The sequence below is a fragment of the Topomyia yanbarensis genome, chromosome 3, assembly GCF_030247195.1.
Source record: "Topomyia yanbarensis strain Yona2022 chromosome 3, ASM3024719v1, whole genome shotgun sequence".
Lineage (NCBI taxonomy): Eukaryota > Metazoa > Arthropoda > Insecta > Diptera > Culicidae > Topomyia > Topomyia yanbarensis.
This window is the reverse complement of record NC_080672.1, coordinates 17,410,753-17,430,261: the sequence shown is the minus strand read 5'-3', so window position 1 is coordinate 17,430,261 and position 19,509 is coordinate 17,410,753. Positions and strand designations below refer to the sequence as shown.

Below are 19,509 nucleotides of genomic sequence, written 5' to 3'. Positions count from 1 at the left end.
TGAAGAAAGAATTAGAATTGGTGAGCAAACAGCTAAGATATGGCAAGTCAAAGAAGCGTTCCCATTTTTTTTCTCACTATCTTTGCTATTCTCTTTTTACTGTAACTTACGGTAGACAAGTCTATTCTTCTATATTTTTAATTCGACGTGTTCACAAAAGACATACCTTTCTATTGGCGAAGACAGATTTAAAATCGATTATGTAACGGCTGAGATATGACCGGTCAAAGTAAGCGTTCCCATTTTTTTTACCCCCTTGGTATTCCGAGTGTTAAATAATTCATTCAGTGAATAATTTAATTAACGAATTGTTTCGAATCTTAAAGGAGGAAGAAACGAGGACAACCGTACCAACCGTTTCAGTTTAAAGGTAATGTAATAAATCGTTGGGGGTGACTTGGCTAAGAAGGTTAATATCACTTCTTTGGTCCTTTGGGATGGAACAGAGGTATTTACACCTTACCCTGGCTAATAAGCCTAGGTTAAAGCGCCTTCACTCGCTCTTGATAAGCAAATGCATGTATTTTAAACTAAAAGTGTGTCTGTGCAAAGCAATGCACTTGTAATAATTTAAAATTAATTGCATTTAAAAAAAAAGTGGAATTGAAACAGAAGACTTCTTAAAAAGCGGATTGTTTGAAAATTTCAAAGCTCTCAGCTACATATAATTTCCAGGTTGAATTCTTATATCTTCAGTAGATAGGCCGTGTTTTTTTGAAAAAGGCAATTTCTACTACTGAAAACAAAAACCATACCAACCAATTAGATTAGATACATCGTCTGACTAGACACCCAGATGGTGCTAGTTACTGACGAGATGAATTCGAAGCACAATAAATCAATACTTAATTTAAGTTAGGTTTTGTGCCCTTAATGCGCAAATTGGTTTGAATCAATTTTCCCTTTTGGGAATTATGTTTGTTGGACCGGACCCATTTCTAGGCATACTACCTGATCCTTTCGGCTTGGGAGAAGGACCAACTATTAAACAACTGGCGTAACGTAGTAGGCACTCGACAAGCCAAGAAATTCATACATCCAGATACAACGAGAGCCACAAAATTAATGGATCAGAAAGCGAAAAAACTACCAAATAATCACAGGTTTATTTACGAGACATTGTCCTGCTTAGCATCATCTGAAAAAATGGCAAAAGGTAAGATGGCATTTGTCGATTATCAGCCCGAGAGCTCATAACATATTCTCTGCCATTGTGGAGTACTATTTCTTCGAAGGGAGCATTACTTCGGAAGGCATCTTATGACGCCTCACGAGGTGTGGCATACCTGTCCCTCAGCTCTATTAATTATGTACTACCCGGTTGGGACGACACATGTGGACAATTTCGCTTCCAATTACTTTGGATTCGGGAAATTTGTAACCTGTAGAGCAAACAGAGGTAGCTACCAAAAATAACCTGAATAGTGGTCGCAGTGGCAATGTTTCCCCTAACAAAAAAAACCTACTTCATCACGACATTATTACGATGTTCAAAATATGTATCAAAGCTTTTGGATAATATTGAGAGTTTACACATGTCATCAAGTGACGCATCTACCACTATGCCAAAGCTTTTGAAGAGTAAACAAAAGTATAAGTAAAACACTCATTTTCTTCAGGGCAAAAATCGCACAACAGCAACAAATTACAAGCATGCAAGGTATTTTGACCCACCGCTTAAAGTTTACATAGAATTTTGTATGGGAAAATTGACTTTCACAAAATAATTCCTCCTGAAGTCGGTCGTTATCTCCTAAAAAATCGTTATGTGCTTTTTATAAGAAATTTAATAAAAAAAAACAAAGTCTCGAAGACCACGAAGCGATCTAACACATGGAAAAAGTTATTAATCAGAAACCGATTGATACTCTTACGATTGATAAAGCATTCATTTTTTTCTGGCACCACTGCTGTTGGCTATCCAATTATATGCAATTTCGTTTTGGCCTTCTCTTAATGTGTCTAAATCAGCAATCAGAACTGTTCGGCCACTTCATAAGAGTTTTGAGGGATGCATTCAAGTCTCTTTTGTACATAATAACAGAAAGTTAAAAAATTTGTATGTAATTCGACCGTTAGCAGAAGTGGTGCCATGAAAATTGAAATTTTTATCAACGTTCAGAGCATCAATTGATTTTTGCTTAATAACTTTCTTCTCTAGCATTTGATCGTTCCGCGGTCTTCGAGACTTTATTTCCTTGAAAATTTTCCAATAAAAATTACACAACGATTTATTTTTAGGATGCAATGTAGAAGTCGATTTTCCCATGCGAAATCGCATGTAAACTTTAGACCGTGGACGCAAAAACATAGTTTCACCGATCGAGCCTTAAATTTGCACAGTTTTTCTAGAACCCAAATGGAACCTAGAAAGTTGCTCGGACCAGAATTTTTTTTATATAACCGTGTCCCACTCTAGTGTATAGTACTATAAACGAGTTGTAGAGATATAATAGTAATACTATATCATTTGAATTTATTTGCAGTTGGAACAGGTAGGGAACGGAAACACCAACAAAAGCATATACATTATGAATAGTCCCAATAAACTAGAATTATGAAGTTACAAAAATTCTTTCCGTGCTAAGTTAGTGCAAACTTCACACTTGTTAAAATTTTGAAAAACCTGGAAATAAGTTTTAAACTAACTACTAGAGCTCACAAACTATGTCAACTAAACGAATTGAACAATAAAACACAGTGCTGTTTATTACGTTCTCACAAAATATCACCAGGCTAACTTATTGCAAGCAATAAACTTTCATTAAAAGCCAGCGTCATCGTCTTTGAGTTGTGAAATGAAGACGCCTCATTTATAAACACAAACAAACTGATTTTAATTAAACTGATCAAATAAATCAACAAACTAGAGAGGTGAATTCAAAAGAACTATATATTTATTTTATGAGAAAACACTCACTATTTTTTCAGCAAAGTATTCTTTTCGCTTTTCAGCGACTTGTTAAAGTTTTAAAATCATTACCTATCTTCACCGCCGCGAGCAGCTCCCCTAACTCAATCAATTATCATAATTTGTTACCAACGACAGAACGTTTTCTCCACAACAAACTGACTATCTTCCGTCAGAGATTTTCTTCTAACCGTTTACTTTCTCTTCTTTGCAGTTCCCGCCCTTCCAAAGCCAAACGTTCGTCACGGCATGGAAAGCATGCACATTTAAGCTCTACCCAACATTGCCGACCATCGGGCAAAGGAAGTAAAAACGATGGGTAAAACAGGCTTCATTTATCAATCTGCCATGTCTGGATCCGTTGAAAGTGTGGAAAACTCAGAATGAACCCGTAAGAAATGGCGATGAAAGACCAAGACAGGATGACCGAAGAAGCCGACCCGGTGGTGTTTCGACGAAGGATGCACCACGAAATGACGACATGAATCAAGTTATTCACTTCTTTACTGGTGGTCGGTCTATCCGAAGAAGTATATCAGCCTGGTGGAACGGAGAGTCATACCCCAAGCATCCTGAACGAAGGAAATTGTGTTACCGTCGGGGAAAAAAGTTATTTTCGTCCCGGCCTTTTACGGGTGGTAGCCACGGTCGAAAACTGTTCAATCATTTCGCTTAAGTGAAGAAGAATGACTGAACCCGACGAGAATTGACAGAAAAAAAATATACATAGTATAAGAAAGGTACAAACATTACATTTTTCTAGTGAAATTGGTTGCTTATCACAGCACAAGTGAAACCAAATACTCTCGAGATGAGAAGGACGAGCACTTAGTCATAAAACTACAAGACAACTGGCATCCAAGTGAAGTGCTAGGTCATTAAGGAAACAACAACAAGAAGTTCTTCCATCTAACTCTTGAAACACATTAATTGCTGCAGCACTTTCGAATCCTTCCGCTAGCTAGTGGTGGAGAACGGAGAAGCGAGTGAACGGACCATTAAAAACCACTCGCCAACCATGAAGTCCGCAATCCTGTACCCCTATGGACCACTTCGCGCAAATGGGTGCTGCCGAATGCTGCATGCGAAACATTTAGCGTTGACGAGTGCAATTTACACGCTGGTAAGTAGCACTACGAGCTACTCTTTATCACGTTTTATGTCCCACAGTCAGTGGCTTTCCGGGAGGGAGTGTGATCATTTTGAAACAATGGTAATGATGCAAATCATCTGTCTATTTCGACAGTCGACAGTAATTCCGCGGGAGACTAATAAGAACGTTCGTGTGTAGTGTGCCTTCCACCTCGAATGCAAGCCGCCTTGCTTCGAGCAATGTGCTAACAAAAGAGAATTTTTTGAAGTGAGCTAGATAAAAGAAACACACGATATGAAACAATGCATTTTTGCTTACAAATTATTATTTAGCAAAAAAAATGTTTCAATCCAATTCTGGCATCTTCACGACAATTAGCTAAGATTTTAGCAATTGTAAGTTAAAACAAAGTGTTGGGGTCTTTGTAGCTACATTTTCACCTTTGGATTTAATTGTTTTAAATTAATTACACTAGTTTACAAAATAAAAATAAAAATCTGAACTTTAATATTCGAACACCATTTCTGATGTAAAATTTCGTGCTGAATCCGAAAATGTCCAAAAAATTTACAGTAGAACAGTTTTCGAGTTACAGTAAAAAAATGAGTTTCACCTTTAAAATTAAAAGTGCATTCAGTAAAATACAAATACCTTCGGTTGTAGTGCATCGATATGAAATATTATTATGTTGAATTAAAGGTAATTGAATGCACTTTTGATCGTTAGAACATTTTGTTTTAGTGAGACTACTGGTTCTGGTGTTATTTACGATTCTATTGATTTTTTTCTTGTTTTTCGTCATTTTTTGAAGAAAAATGAGCGTTTGGTCAAAATTTTGGGCAAGATAATGCAATCTCAAAAAAATATATATATTTTTTTGGGAAATTAAAGCCTACAAATAACCAATGAAAAATGCACTTATTAGTTTAAATCGGATGGAAATTGTGAAAGTTATTCAATTTTTGTAGAATGGAGATTTTTGAGTTTCTCTACGTCAACTTATTGAGCCGTCTCGATTCCAATTTTTTTAGGCTTTGTTTCAAAATATATGAGGGACTCTCTGTCAGGATTCTGTTAAACAAGTAAGTGGAAAAATATTGAATGATTTTAATGTGGGGTAATATTCGAACTCGCTTATCCAAATGATTCAAGACTTCTGATAACAATAATTTTAGGCTCAATGAAATTATAAGTCATCGAATGATTGGTATGCAATACTGCGTGTATTATTTAGAAGTGTATTACATAAAATAACAATCTTATGATACAAAACTCGTTCTAAACTAAATCCTCACACGTCATAAAATTCCTTTTTTTTAAACTCAAAGCTGCTTAACTGGATTTTGTACAATGTTAATACAAACTATACATATCCGTGGAAATATGTGATACTACATACGTTAAGTTTTATAAAATTAATAATTTGTAAAACTTTTAATTTGTTATCCTTCACAGAACATCTAGCAGTTCGTGTTTTGAAATTATGTAGGATATCGAATAAGACTTATTTTAGGTTTAAAATCTCAAAATCTGAACTTCAGAATGATTTGAAGAACGTAGAATATTTTGTAATTGCACTTAGATGTTTTACGCAATATATTGTAGTATATTGAAATTTTGTGAACCAGTACAGTAGAATCAGTACATAGTAGAAGCCAATGTGAATCTCGTATAATTTCAAATTATAAGCTTCAAAAAGTTTTAATAACGTAAAGTAAATTGTTAGTAGAACAAAACGTGACGAAATAGGTGGATAAGTCATCATTCGTGAAGCTAGTGTCCGAATTTAACATTTTGCACCGTCATAAGCTTACGATGTGTGTATCCAGGCGTTGTGGAGCGTGCAGTTTACAACGTTTCTTGAACATATGCGATTCTGTATGACACATTTGTACATTATGTGTATTTTTAATGCCAAATTTTTGATGACATTACTCCACTGAGCCTGAACTTATTATTTTAAGAAGTCTTGAATCATTTGGATAAACGAGTTCGAATATTACCCCACATTAAATTTTCTCAAAATTCTTCCACTTACTTGTTTAACAGAATTCTGACAGATAGTCCCTCATATATTGTGAAACAAAGCCTAGAAAAAATTGTAATCGAGTAATGTTGACCCAGAGAAACTCGAAAGTCTCCATTCTGCACAAATTGAATAACTTTCACAATTTCCATCCGATTTAAACTAATAAGAGCTTATTTTCATTGGTTATTTGTAGGCTTTAATTTCCCATAAAAATAATTTTTTAGGATTGCATTTATCTTGCCCAAAATATTGACCAAACGCTCATTTTTCTTCAAAAAATGACGAAAAATCAAGAAAAGTTCAATAAATTCGTAAATAACGCCAGAACCAGTAGTCGCACTAAAACAAAATGTTCTAACGATCGAAAGTGCATTCAATTACCTTATATTCAACATAATAATATTTCATGGCGATGCACTACAACCAGAGATATTTGTATTTTACTGATGGCATTTTTAATTTTATAGGCGAAATTAATTTTTTACTGTAACTCAAAAACTGTTCTACTATGAATTTTTTGGACTTTATTTTCGGATTCAGCACGCGATTTTACATTGAAAATGACCACCAGCTTATTTAGTTCAGAAATTCTGTAAACTAGTGTTACCATCAATTCAAGTAGTGTCTTTAAATTTCGACATATTTTATTGAGCATGAAGGCGGAAAACCCGCAAATTATACCCTACTATGTTCACACCGCAGTTGTTAGTTGCATCATTCATTCAAACAGCCCAGCCGCTCAATCATTTTACATTTATTTTCAATTTCATTGGAATGTATTTCAACTGACTAGGCTATTCAAACAAAACCACCCAGAACATACTTCAAACTGTTTATGTACGTAAATTGGCCATAGCAGAGCAGACTTTGGCTGATGAATGAAAAAGAATCAATTTGAAATGGAAGCGTTCGGTTTTGTCATGTCATGACGGGCATCTTGAAAGTGAATGATTGAAGGCTTTGAATTTTGAATCTTGGTTGCGGTAGATTCAACTGAAAGTTGGCATTTTTAAATGAAAATTCGTATCACTGCTTCTTTAGTATTTATTAAAAAACTACCAATTGGCACAGATGGCCAATATTGGGAGGGGTTTCATTGATTTATTTCTTCATTTTTTACATTTTTCACATTTCAACGAACTCACACACTTTGAAAAAGAATCTTCCGAGGCCCGGAGGGCCGAGTCTTACATACTATTCGACTCAGCTCGACAAATTGGAACAATGTCTATATGTGTGTGTGTGTTTTTAGAGAAAACTGCCACCTGACCCGCTAAAACAACTACTCTTACACGGAACCTGATTCGTCCCGGGCACTACCTTACGGCATTACTTCGGGAAGAGATTTTTTATGTGTAGAGCACGCACTCCGGTTTCCGTGAATCATTCAGCTCCCAGCCTTATCACGATCTACTCGGATAGGCCCCGGCGGTAAACTCACCCTACTCTGACTGAGATTTCTCCGACGGAGGAATTTCTCCCGACACAGATACCCGCTTTCTTTAGCCATTCAGCTTCCAACTTTATCGAGATCTGCTCGGATATTATCCGGCGGTGAACTACTCTACTCCGACTAGGAGCTTCCTAGCAGCGAAATTTCTCTCGGTACAGATGTCTGTTTCGTGTGCCAATCAGCTCCCATTTTTGTAACGATATTGTTAGATAGTCCACTGCGGTAAACCCTACTGTGAATTCCGCGGTGGTAGCTTTATTACGATGTTCGTTTTCGTGAGCATTTTAGCTCCCCGCTTTGTCCCGATCTATTCGATCTAGTCCTCGGTGAGGGACCTAGCCTACTCAACGGGCCAATCAGTAGGTGCCGAGGTCTGTCCAGTGATTCCGGGTGGAGCGTATCTGTTGGCTATTTGACGCGATCAACTCGCTCTTATCTCTGGTGGTGGACCTAGCCTGCTCACGAGCTACCCGGTAGCGTGTCGAGGTCGGTTCGGCAATTCTTATGAAGTCTGACGTCTGATTTACTGGCGTCCCGACGAGCCGAACTCGGTTTTCTAGCCGACGGCGCTACTTTGTTGGTCCCTCCGCCACTTAATCTGCAGCTTAGAGAGTATACTCGTAACCACTCGACTGACAGCATCCGTTATGGCACATCTCTTCAACGATATTGTTAACTATTAAGCCCAGGCATACCCCTTCGAAAACCACGGGTTCCGGTGTCTCTTGCAAGTTCACACACTCCGGGCAAATAGGTGACGAAGTGTGTCCAAACCGATGTAGGTACTTACGGAAGCACCCGTGCCAGGACAAAAACTGTGTCAAATAGAGGGTAGCACCTCTCACTTTCCTTTATCCGCGTTGTCCCACTCTTGTTGCCACTTAGCCAACGAGTCCGCTCGGACCAATCTCCTTGCATTACGTGCATTTCTCCGCTTGTAGCATTCCACGTCCTCATCCAGAGTGATGCAGATGGGGATCATCTCGGCAATTACGCATACCGCCTCCGATGATATTGTTCTGACTGGAGTGTATTACTTGATCAAGTTGATGTAAATGCTGCAGTCGATCTCTATAACCGATTACTCATTGACTGTGTTGAAAAATCCGTGCCAGAATATCAACCTCCCAAGAAGCCTCCATGGTCTAACGCTATGCTTCGGAATCTGAAACGCATCCGTGCCAAAGCCCTACGTGCGTACACAAATTTTCGATTCCCTATTCTCAAGCGCTTTTGCGCACTCGCCAGCAATGAGTACCGCTGTTACAATAAATTGCTGTACAAAGGATATGTGAACCGCATCCAACAAAACTTACGACGAAATCCGAAGGGATTCTGGGCTTTTGTTAAAACGAAGAAAAAGGAAACGGGTCTTCCGTCTAGGATGGTCTACAATGGCGAAGTAGCGACTACAACGGCGGAAAAATGCTCCCTATTTGCCAGCTACTTTTCAAGTGTCTTCACGACTGATGTGCCATCTGCCATCGAGCTCGAAAACGCGACCCGTGATGTTCCCATTGCACAGTGGTCCAGATCGCTAATTTAGGAGGAATTTTTACTTTCTGACAAACCTGTATAATTTAGCCGTATCATGTCTTAGGATGAATTTGTGTACTTTAGAAGATGCTTCTTTTTATTGGAATAGTTATTAGGGTGGTTCTAATTTATCTAAAATACGAAAATAAACTTTTTACTGATGAAAGATAGAGCTCCACAGTCTTCCACAAAGTTGTAAAGTAACTTATTTTGAATAAATTTGTTGAACATATTAAAGCTCTATCTCTTTTAGTTTTTGTTATACAAGAAATTTAAAAAAAAAGATTAGGGTGTTCCTGAAAAAAACGTTTTTTTAGTATAACTTTCGTATCTTTTACTTTTTGTTAACACAACCTTTGAACAGCTTATTGAAAACTTCAAGCCGAGTATTTTTCTCCAAGACACCGAAGGTCTAACTTTTTTCTTTAAAAAGTTATGGACACTTTTCGTTAAAAAAATAGCCTATTTCAAGGCTCAATATCGCTGATGCGGGCACCTAAAATTGAATTCTGTTTCCACCACATGAAAGACCATACTTATTAGTATATTTGAGCAAAAATTGGCGAATACGATATTTTTTTTAAAATTTGCAATTTAGATTTAAAGTTTGTAGTTTTGCAGGTTCAACGCATTAAAGCATTTACACACATATCGTTTTATTATGAAAAAAGCCACTTTCAAATATCATTCTCTCATCGCAGCAAGCTTTGCATAAGTGAAACGACTGTCAAAAAAGGTTTCTGATTTTATTCGTTTTAAATAAAACTAGTAAATATGGATATTAGTCGAAGAGAGTTGGCGAATTTGCTTATTGCTGGTAAAAAGACAGATGAACTGCTTAAGTTCATTACAAGTAGTAATCCAAATGTAAAATTGAGACTTGTTAGTGCTTGGAAGAAAATAAAAATCTTCATGTTGGAATTTAGAAGGTTGTAGATTCGGAGTAAGCGCACGCAAATTCGGTTTGAGCTGGAAAATTTTGTGTGGCTTGAAGGAAAGCTAAGATTCGAAGTCGAAGGTAAAGGTAAAGGCCGAAAGAGGAAACCATTTTCCGAAATATGTCGCAGAGCCAAAATAAAAAGATTAGGAAAGTTGCGCGATAAGTATTCCACGGAAGAACTTGGTTTAGCGTCAGCCGTCAACGCTAATTCTACTGGTTTCCGTTTAGTTGGCAGACAAATCGAACGATTGTCGAAAAGTCCCGTCAGATCTACCGTAGAGAATTTAGGATCTATGGCTGTCCCGATTGCAGAAGCGTTTACTGCGGAGGAGGCACTTAGATTTATTTGTGAAAATGATTTTTCTAAGGCGCAGTACCAAAACATACGCAGCTCAGTTATGCAGAAGGGTTTGGACATTTATCCCGCGTATAATAAAATAGTAGAAGAAAAGAAACTATGCTATCCGATCGGTATGTACTATTCTCAAAGATTCGTCCCTGAATCAACAATTTTTTTCAGGAATTTCTGTTCAGCCTTCTTGTGCGTATGTTCCCCTTCAAGCTCTTGTTAACCATACCGTGGAACGACTCATCTCGTTTCTGAAGATTGGAGTTCTACCACTGCATCCTGAGGATAATACGTTTTTTATCTTTAAGTGGGGCTGCGATGGAAGCAGCAACCATTCCCGGTAGGCAACATTATTTTTCTTCTAAACTTTGACTGACAGTCTCTTTTCCACTTGAACATAGATACAAGCAAATGTGCGTTGACGAAGATGAAAATGGAGAACTATTCGAGTATAACGATTCGCATATATTTACTCTATCTATAGTACCTTTACGTGTAGTTAGTCGCCGGAAAGATGAGTCAAGAGATTGCATTCTTTGGAATAATGATTTTCCATCTTCAGTATCCCTGTGCCGACCAGTAAAATTAATTTTCAAGAAGGAAAATCCTGAACTAACAAAGGATGAAGTTGCCGCGATGAACAAGCAAATCGATGAATTAGTCCCGACTATAGTAAATGTTAATATGCGCAAGATTCCGATTAGTTCAAGCTTCATATTTTCCATGGTTGATACGAAGGTAGTGAATGACGTAACAGGCACACCGTCTCAAGCGTGTTATATATGCAAACGCTCCGGAAAGCGATTGAATGATCCTTTACTGGAAGCCAGCGATCCACCGGATAGTTTATATGTTTTTTCACCTTTACATGCATTAATACGAGCAATGGAGTTACTATTGAATATTGCTTACCGTTTAGCTCTAGCAAAACCGCGTTGGCGCGTAGGCAAAAATACCAGCGAGCTTAAGGAACGACAAATAAAAATTCGACAAGTGTTACGTGACCGTTTAGGTCTTCGTATTAGCGAACCTTTGCCAGGTGGCGGAAATTCTAACGATGGTAACACAGCTCGAAAATTTTTCAGAAACCGAGATGTCGTTGCAGAAGAAACCGGGTTGGACGAAATGTTGCTAGAACGTATGTATGTGCTATTAACAATCATCAACAGCAAATTGGGAATTAACGCGGATGCTTACCGGAGTTACGCCGAAGATACACGATTGCTTTATGTACGCCTGTATGGTTGGTACGCTCTCTCACCAACCGTGCATAAACTCCTGGTCCATGGAGGAAGCATTATTCAACATAACATGCTGCCAGTAGGTATGTGCAGTGAAGAAGTTCAAGAAACCAGGAATAAAAGTATTCGCAGATTCCGAGAATTCCACGCACGCAAATTCGATCGACTCGTCAATCTTGATGACGTTTTCAAGAGACTTCTTGTTTCATCAGATCCTATAATTTCTCTTAAATGTAAACGTCGAATTCAACGAGCACCGCTGGATATACCTGAAAATGCAATGCATCTACTTTTGAATTAATTGGCATTGAATAAATTCTCCTTATATAAATCATAAATTGTTGTCATAGCCAAATTATTTTTAATGAACACATTCTGTATTGTTGATATGTAAGCAAAACAGAAAAGGAAATACAAAGGCTTTAGGCAATTTCTTTTATGTCGCTATGCGATAAAATTTAAAACTTTGGTTAGTAAATTTAAAATTACATGCTTAAAAAAAATAATATTTTCCAATTTTTGCTCAAATATACTTAAAAGTATGTTCTTTTCTATGGTTCAATCCGAACTTACTTTTATTTGCCCCAATCAGAGATAATGACATTTGAAAAAGGGCTATTTATGAGCGAAAAGTTTCCATAACTTTTGAAAGTATAAAGTTAGACTTTCAGAGTTATGAAAAAACGTGGATTGAAGTTTTCTAAAAGCTGTTCAAAGGTTGTTTTAAAAAAATATAAAATTTCTTCCAAGCACTAACAAGTCTCAATTTTACATTTGGATTACTACTTGTAATGAACTTAAGCAGTTCATCTGTCTTTTTACCAGCAATAAGCAAATTCGCCAACTCTCTTCGACTAATATCCATATTTACTAGTTTTATTTAAAACGAATAAAATCAGAAACCTTTTTTGACAGTCGTTTCACTTATGCAAAGCTTGCTGCGATGAGAGAATGATATTTGAAAGTGGCTTTTTACATTTCTTATAAAAGAAATGTATAGAATTCGCTCAAACTTTCAAGATTTTTTCCGAGGCCCGGAGGGCCGAGTCTTATATACCAATCGACTCAGCTCGACGATTTGGGACAATGTCTGTGTGTGTGTGTGTGTGTGTCTGTGTGTGTGTGTGTGTATGTAACGGACAAATTCTCATTCGTGTTTCTCAGCAATGGCTGAACCGATCTTATCCAAACCAATTTTAAATGAAAGAACTAAAAAACAGTATGAACGCTATTAATTTGTTTTTGATTCTGATGTTTAGTTTCCAAGATATGAATATTTGAATGCGTAAAAATGGCGCTTTTTGCAGTTTTTTGAAATTATCTGCCGAAATTGACAATATAGATTAACAATTTATATGTTTTTAGACAGCTTTAACAAATACCTTTCGAACAAGCTATAGATTGTAGAAATCGGACTATTATCAAAAGAGATATTTAACATTAAATGCGGACGAAAGATTTTTATCATTTCCCATTGCCAGAAATATGACCAAAAACATATAATCTATAATTAACGCCAAAACGGCTTATTTTAGGTCAATAGTATCTTCGAAGAATTTAATGGAGGTAATATGGCCTTTCTTCTGGAATTGTGTTTTTGCTGATTAATCCCCCTATGAGTGAGATATTTTCACAAATTTTCTTAGAAGTGATTATATCGAAATTATGTCTTCAGCAAATTTGTAGCTCTTACTTTTGCGAATAACTTTACTACAGACTTTAAATATCTATTTTGAATACTTTAAAAGTTATGGCTTGTTGTTTGTTGATTACTCTTTGTCGCCCATTTATTGTTCAATATAGTAATAATCCATTGAAATAAGCTAAACATTATTTCGATAAAACGACTTTTGTATTTCATTTTACTATCTACAACCGCTAGAAATAATCACCGAACACTTCCAAGTTGTCTGGAAGGAACTTGATACCTTATCAGTACAAAAATGTTCATTTGTGCGAACCTTCTCACTGCAATTTTTCTGACTTATAACCATCGGATCGATCTGAAACATATCGGAAAATGAAAAGCGAAAAAAATAACTCCAAGCAACAGCGTAGCCAAGAGAAGGTTTTGGGGTTTAACACCGTACAACACCCCCCCCCCCCCCACAACACCCAAAAAAAATATTGGATTGAAGTTGAAAATTTATTGATGCAGACTGATTTAATTCAATATTACAATAACAATTATCTGATCCGTGGATTGATAACCTGTTGTTGTTAACATCATTAGGACTTTTGATAAATTGTCGGAATGGGGTCCTGATATGTAACTGATCTATTGGTTTTGATTTCACAGTTGTCTAATTGCATCAATATCAAATTCCTGCCTGAAAACATTCCAATAGAAAATTCCAGAGTTCTGTAATCAATCATAATCCTCAGATTTATTTTCAAATTGATCTCGTTTTTGTAGAAATGTATTGTAATAAGGGTCTTTATTTAATAGGAAGCGAAGTTAAAATTGATTTAATGTCTATGAAACATAGAACTGCTCACCAAAAAAATTCATAACTTTCAACATTTGCCAAAAATGTTTTTGCCTTTCTCATTCACTCTAAAATTCGTCAATCTAATCCCGACCCGGAGGACCGAGTGTCATATACCAATCGACTGAGTTCGTCGAGATCGGAAAATGTCTGTGTGTGTATGTATGCGTGTATGTGGAAAAAAATGTGACCTCAGTTTCTCAGAGATGGCTGGACCGATTTACACAAAGTTAGTCTCAAATGAAAGGTACAACCTTCCCATCGGCTGCTATTGAATTTTTTATTGATTGGACTTCCGGTTCCGGAGTTACGAGTTGAAGAGTGCAATCACACCGCAAATTCTCATATAAACTGAAATGAAAAATTTTCAAAATCAAATTTGTATTTTTGATGCCAAATGACTTTAAAATGCATGAAACATTGAGATGTTTGACAAAAATTGACTTCTTTGGACTTTGGTACATTTTTGCCTTTCTCATATAGAAAGGTTATGCAATCACTCTAAAAATCGTCAATCATACCGGCCCGGAGGGAGTATGCAGTGAGGGGTTGCTACTTTAAAATTAAAACTAATTTAAAATTTCTTAACAAGTTGAAAATTTTCGGCAGGACCTGGACCTCTCGGATCTTTCTCCATGATCCGCCGCTGGTTTCAAGCGATGTTTCAGTATCACATAGTATCTCAAGATCGTGGCTGTCGATCCATTGTATGTATGTGCAAATCGTACTGAACATGTAATATTCATTCCCACCATTGTATTGAACATAACCAGCCATGGAATCGTAGTCTGGACAAATGAGACAAGCACAATTGCACTACTAGGTGGATTAAAACAGGTTTTTTTGGGAATGCGTCGAGTTGAGACGAAAACGTAATATGATTAATAACGAGGATAACACTTTCCGAATGTAGAGAGAAATTTATGAAAAATGACGATTTCCATTCGACTCTAGCAGGTTCTGATCGATTTTGATGAGCATTTGATTTTTGTTGTATGACCAATTGTATGTATAGGTCAAATGTTTAAAAACAGTAATTTAAGGTCAAGATAACATCATTTTGAAACCTCCAATTTCGGAGGTTTAGTATCTTCGATGAGTTTTACAAACGTTAAACAGCGCATCATTTGATAAAATAATTTTGACGGTATATCGTCCAAGAAGTATTTATGGTGAATTTTCTCAGGTTAATATTCATGACTACAATAAAGTCGCAACAAATTCGCTAAAGACACTAACCTTGTTACTATTTTCTGGAAAATAATTCTGCATAATTTTAAAACTTCAAAAATTATGGTTTCGGAATTATGCCGTTTGGACAGTAAGATCGATTTTCACCAAACCCCCGCCAAACCGAATTTCTGGCTACGCCGCTGACTTCAAGTAAGTAGAAACAAAGTCGTTCTACACTCGTTCACAAGAAACTTCTTCGAATACTGAATATCTATTATAATACATTGACACCCCAATTGTATCAGCCAAATATGAATTGCCAAATATGATTTTTTTATTGCATCGAACTACAACAATTTTTAGGTAGCTTTCAAGAGGTTATTTTATAGACTTCTTCCAAAATTTGGCGAACCTATTCCAATTCGTATACCAATTAATTGTTATACTTAAGGGTTTATATGTTGCAGATAGAGAAAATACTAAAATTTTCAGCTTTTTTCCTACACAATATTACGAAAGCTTATTAAATAATTTTTCCTAATAAGTTTGTGAAAATTATAAACTATTTGAAATTTTTTAATAGTTTAATTTTTTATTTAACCGTGATTTTTTGATAAATAGTGACCATCGCTTCACAACGTAGTCTATTTTTCATGGCTTGCGGTGAGCACTCTCGAATTGCTGAACTGAAAATTATGGAATAGAAATTTATAGTATTATTTACAGAGTAAACTCGCCGCGCAGATAGATCTGAATTAGACCCACTGGTGCCCTAAGACGATTTCGCTAGATTTTCAGAGCACTGTGCACCCAGTGCATTAACGCAAGTGACGGAAGGCTATCGAAAAGTTTCGTGAAAATGAAAATTCCAGTAATGATGATGATTTCCCCAAACGGTTCGTTTTCGAGAGGTTTTTATTTGTTCTTTGGCATTAGGATTAGCGGTAATAATTCAAATCAAGGATACTACTGGGAAGTCACCTTTAGAAAAAGTCGATGTCGAAGTAAAATTTGGAACTATGCACGCATGCACTTCAGAGATAACGTGATATCAGGAGCTGCGATTTCATTTCAACGCTTTTTTTGTGAAAAGGGCGATACTCAGAAATGTAAACATAAGGCTTTTTTCATACATGTGAATGATAAATAAATAACCCCTTTAGGAAAATTCAGTTTTCCCACCACAATTTAGATATTTTACTAACAGAGCATTAACAATAATTCGTTGGAATGTCTATTTTATGGGCCATTTTTTCGCTTTCCCATTGATTTGGTTTGAGATTTCTAGCACTGATGTTGTCCTATGCTGATTTGAGCGATTCTCTGAGTCCTGCCACTATCCCATGTAGTATGTGTTATCAAAAACATCGCGAAACATCAAGTTCTAAATGTTCTCAAACGATATAATATCCGAAGAGAGTGATAAGAGTTATAAGAAATGTCTCATCACACTGTTAGGTGGATTAAAAGCGTTTTTCATAATACAACGATATGTGTGTAAATGCTTTAATGCGTTGAACCTGCAAAACTACAAACTTTAAATCTAAATTGCAAATTTTAAAAAAATATCGAATTCGCCAATTTTTGCTCAAATATACTAATAAGTATGGTCTTTCATGTGGTGGAAACAGAATTCAATTTTAGGTGCCCGCATCAGCGATATTGAGCCTTGAAATAGGCTATTTTTTTAACGAAAAGTGTCCATAACTTTTTAAAGAAAAAAGTTAGACCTTCGGTGTCTTGGAGAAAAATACTCGGCTTGAAGTTTTCAATAAGCTGTTCAAAGGTTGTGTTAACAAAAAGTAAAAGATACGAAAGTTATACTAAAAAAACGTTTTTTTCAGGAACACCCTAATCTTTTTTTTTAAATTTCTTGTATAACAAAAACTAAAAGAGATAGAGCTTTAATATGTTCAACAAATTTATTCAAAATAAGTTACTTTACAACTTTGTGGAAGACTGTGGAGCTCTATCTTTCATCAGTAAAAAGTTTATTTTCGTATTTTAGATAAATTAGAACCACCCTAATAACTATTCCAATAAAAAGAAGCATCTTCTAAAGTACACAAATTCATCCTAAGACATGATACGGCTAAATTATACAGGTTTGTCAGAAAGTAAAAATTCCTCCTAAATTAGCGATCTGGACCACTGTGCATTGGTGCAGTGGATATGGATGTATTCACTATTTCAGTACAATCGGTTCTCTCTGCAATACGGAAAACAAAATCGTCTTATGCTCCAGGACAAAGTGCTATGCCGTCTGCTGTTCTGAAAAAAATGTTCCGATATCTTAGCGATCCCACTGACGCACCTTTTCAATGTGTCGCTTCAGCAGCAAAAAAGTTCCGTGATTGGAAGTTTTCAGTTATGTTTCCGGTTCGCAAGAAAAATGACAAAAGCAACATTGCGAACTACCGGGGAATCACTTCGCTGAGAGTTGAGTCGAAAATCTTCGAAGCGCTTATCAACGAGGTGCTGTTTTTTGCTAGTAAACATTACATAAGCCCATGTCAGCACGGATTCTTCCCTGATCGATCGGTTGAGACGAATTTAGTTAGCTTCACATCGTTTTGCATTGAAAACATATCCAGGAAACTCCAGGTGGACACGGTCTACACAGATCTTAAGGCCGCTTTCGACATCGTTAACCATGAGATACTGCTTGCAAAGCTTGATAAACTAGGATGTACCTCGAGTTTCTGCCACTGGCTTCGATCCTACCTTGTTCACCGCGAGCGCGTCGTGCAAATTGGTGACAACGTGTCTGAATCTTTTTGTAATAATTCCGGAGTTCCCCAAGGTAGTACACTAGGTCCATTACTATTTTCATTATTCGTGAATGTTGCGGTCTTTGTTCTAATGCGTGGAGGGAAACTATTTTTCGCCGATGACTTGAAGATATTTCTTGTGATAAGGAATGAAGCCGATTGCCGTGAGTTACAGTGTCTCATTGATACATTTTACAATTGGTGTCAAAGAAACATGTTGATCCTTTGTGTTACGAAATGTTTTGTCATCAGTTTTCATCGTACAAGAGACATGCTTAATTTTAACTACAACATTGCCGGAACTCAGCTCCAACGCGTTGACCACGTAAAAGATCTAGGGGTTATTCTCGATGAAAGGCTAACTTATACCAATCACCTGTCAGCGACCATCGACAAAGAAAATCGACTTCTAGGTTTTATGTTCAAAATTTCTAGCGAATTCCGGGATCCTCTGTGTTTCAAGGCTTTATATTGTTCACTGGTGCGCTCGCAGTTGGAATTTACAAACATCGTCTGGTGCCCTTATCATGCAACGTGGAGTGAAAGGATTGAAGCTGTCCATCGCAAATTTATACGATATGCTTTACGTCGATTGCCTTGTAATGATCCGTTGAACCTGCCACCATATGAGAACCGTTGCAGACTATTAGGACTACATACTTTGCAACAACGTAGATATACTTCGCAGGCCATTTTCATATCAAAGCTTCTGTTGGCTGAGTATGATGTTCCCGATCTCCTTGGACAAATCAACCTCTACGCCCCAACCCGTGTTCTTCGCCCTCGGACATTACTACACATCGAAATGCGAAACACCAACTACGCTGCTAATAGTCCGATTTTAGCGATGGTTCGTCTCTTCAACGAGCTTGCCGAGCACTTTGACCTCAATTATAATTCATCACAATTTCGTCACCGTTTGCTGTTACATTAGGTTAATTATTTTTAGTTTAGTTCATTAAGACTTAGTGTCAGATGAGCACAAATTTTAAATACAAATACAAATACAAATACAAATACGCACCCGCAACACGAACAGCTATTAGGCGAAACGTGCTTGTCAACTTCGTCCGGTTCCATACGCCATACCTCAGAATTGAGGATGAGACAACTGCCATGAGAGGTAGCGTGCTGCCTCTTGCTCCTCCATGATTCAACATGATCCTTGCCAATGCGTTAATTGTCTTCGCAGCATATTGTCTCGCATACGTAGTCGACAAGGCTGACGTAATTTAACCCGACCATCACACCCTGGTACTTCAGCGCACGCATCGATGGATTGTCCTCCGACGCTGGTTTCTTCCCGCTGCTAAAAAGCATTACCTCCGTCTTTTGGTAAGCATGCTGCAACTTGACGTTAGCCATTCAGGTTTCAACGATGTCTATTGTCTCTGCCGTTAACATCTCCACCTCCTCGAGGATTTCGCCGTTTATCGTAAGGACAACGCCACCTGCAAAGCCGATGATCTCAACCGCCTGAACAGCTCCAGTGTTGACACTCCGCTGTACATTATATTCCAGAGC

At 37.0% G+C, this 19,509-nt stretch overlaps 1 protein-coding gene across 10 annotated transcripts in view; it reads left to right on the top strand.

Annotated features, from left to right (window-relative positions):
• Positions 1–19,509, top strand: part of LOC131686690 (uncharacterized) — a 68,188-nt gene that overhangs the window by 30,312 nt on the left and 18,367 nt on the right. For all 10 annotated transcript variants that reach the window (XM_058970583.1, XM_058970582.1, XM_058970577.1 and 7 more), the window contains one exon: positions 3,126–4,034. In XM_058970583.1, the coding sequence (XP_058826566.1) occupies positions 3,930–4,034 (105 nt within the window). In that variant the 5' untranslated portion in view covers positions 3,126–3,929. The remainder of the gene's footprint in view (positions 1–3,125; positions 4,035–19,509) is intronic.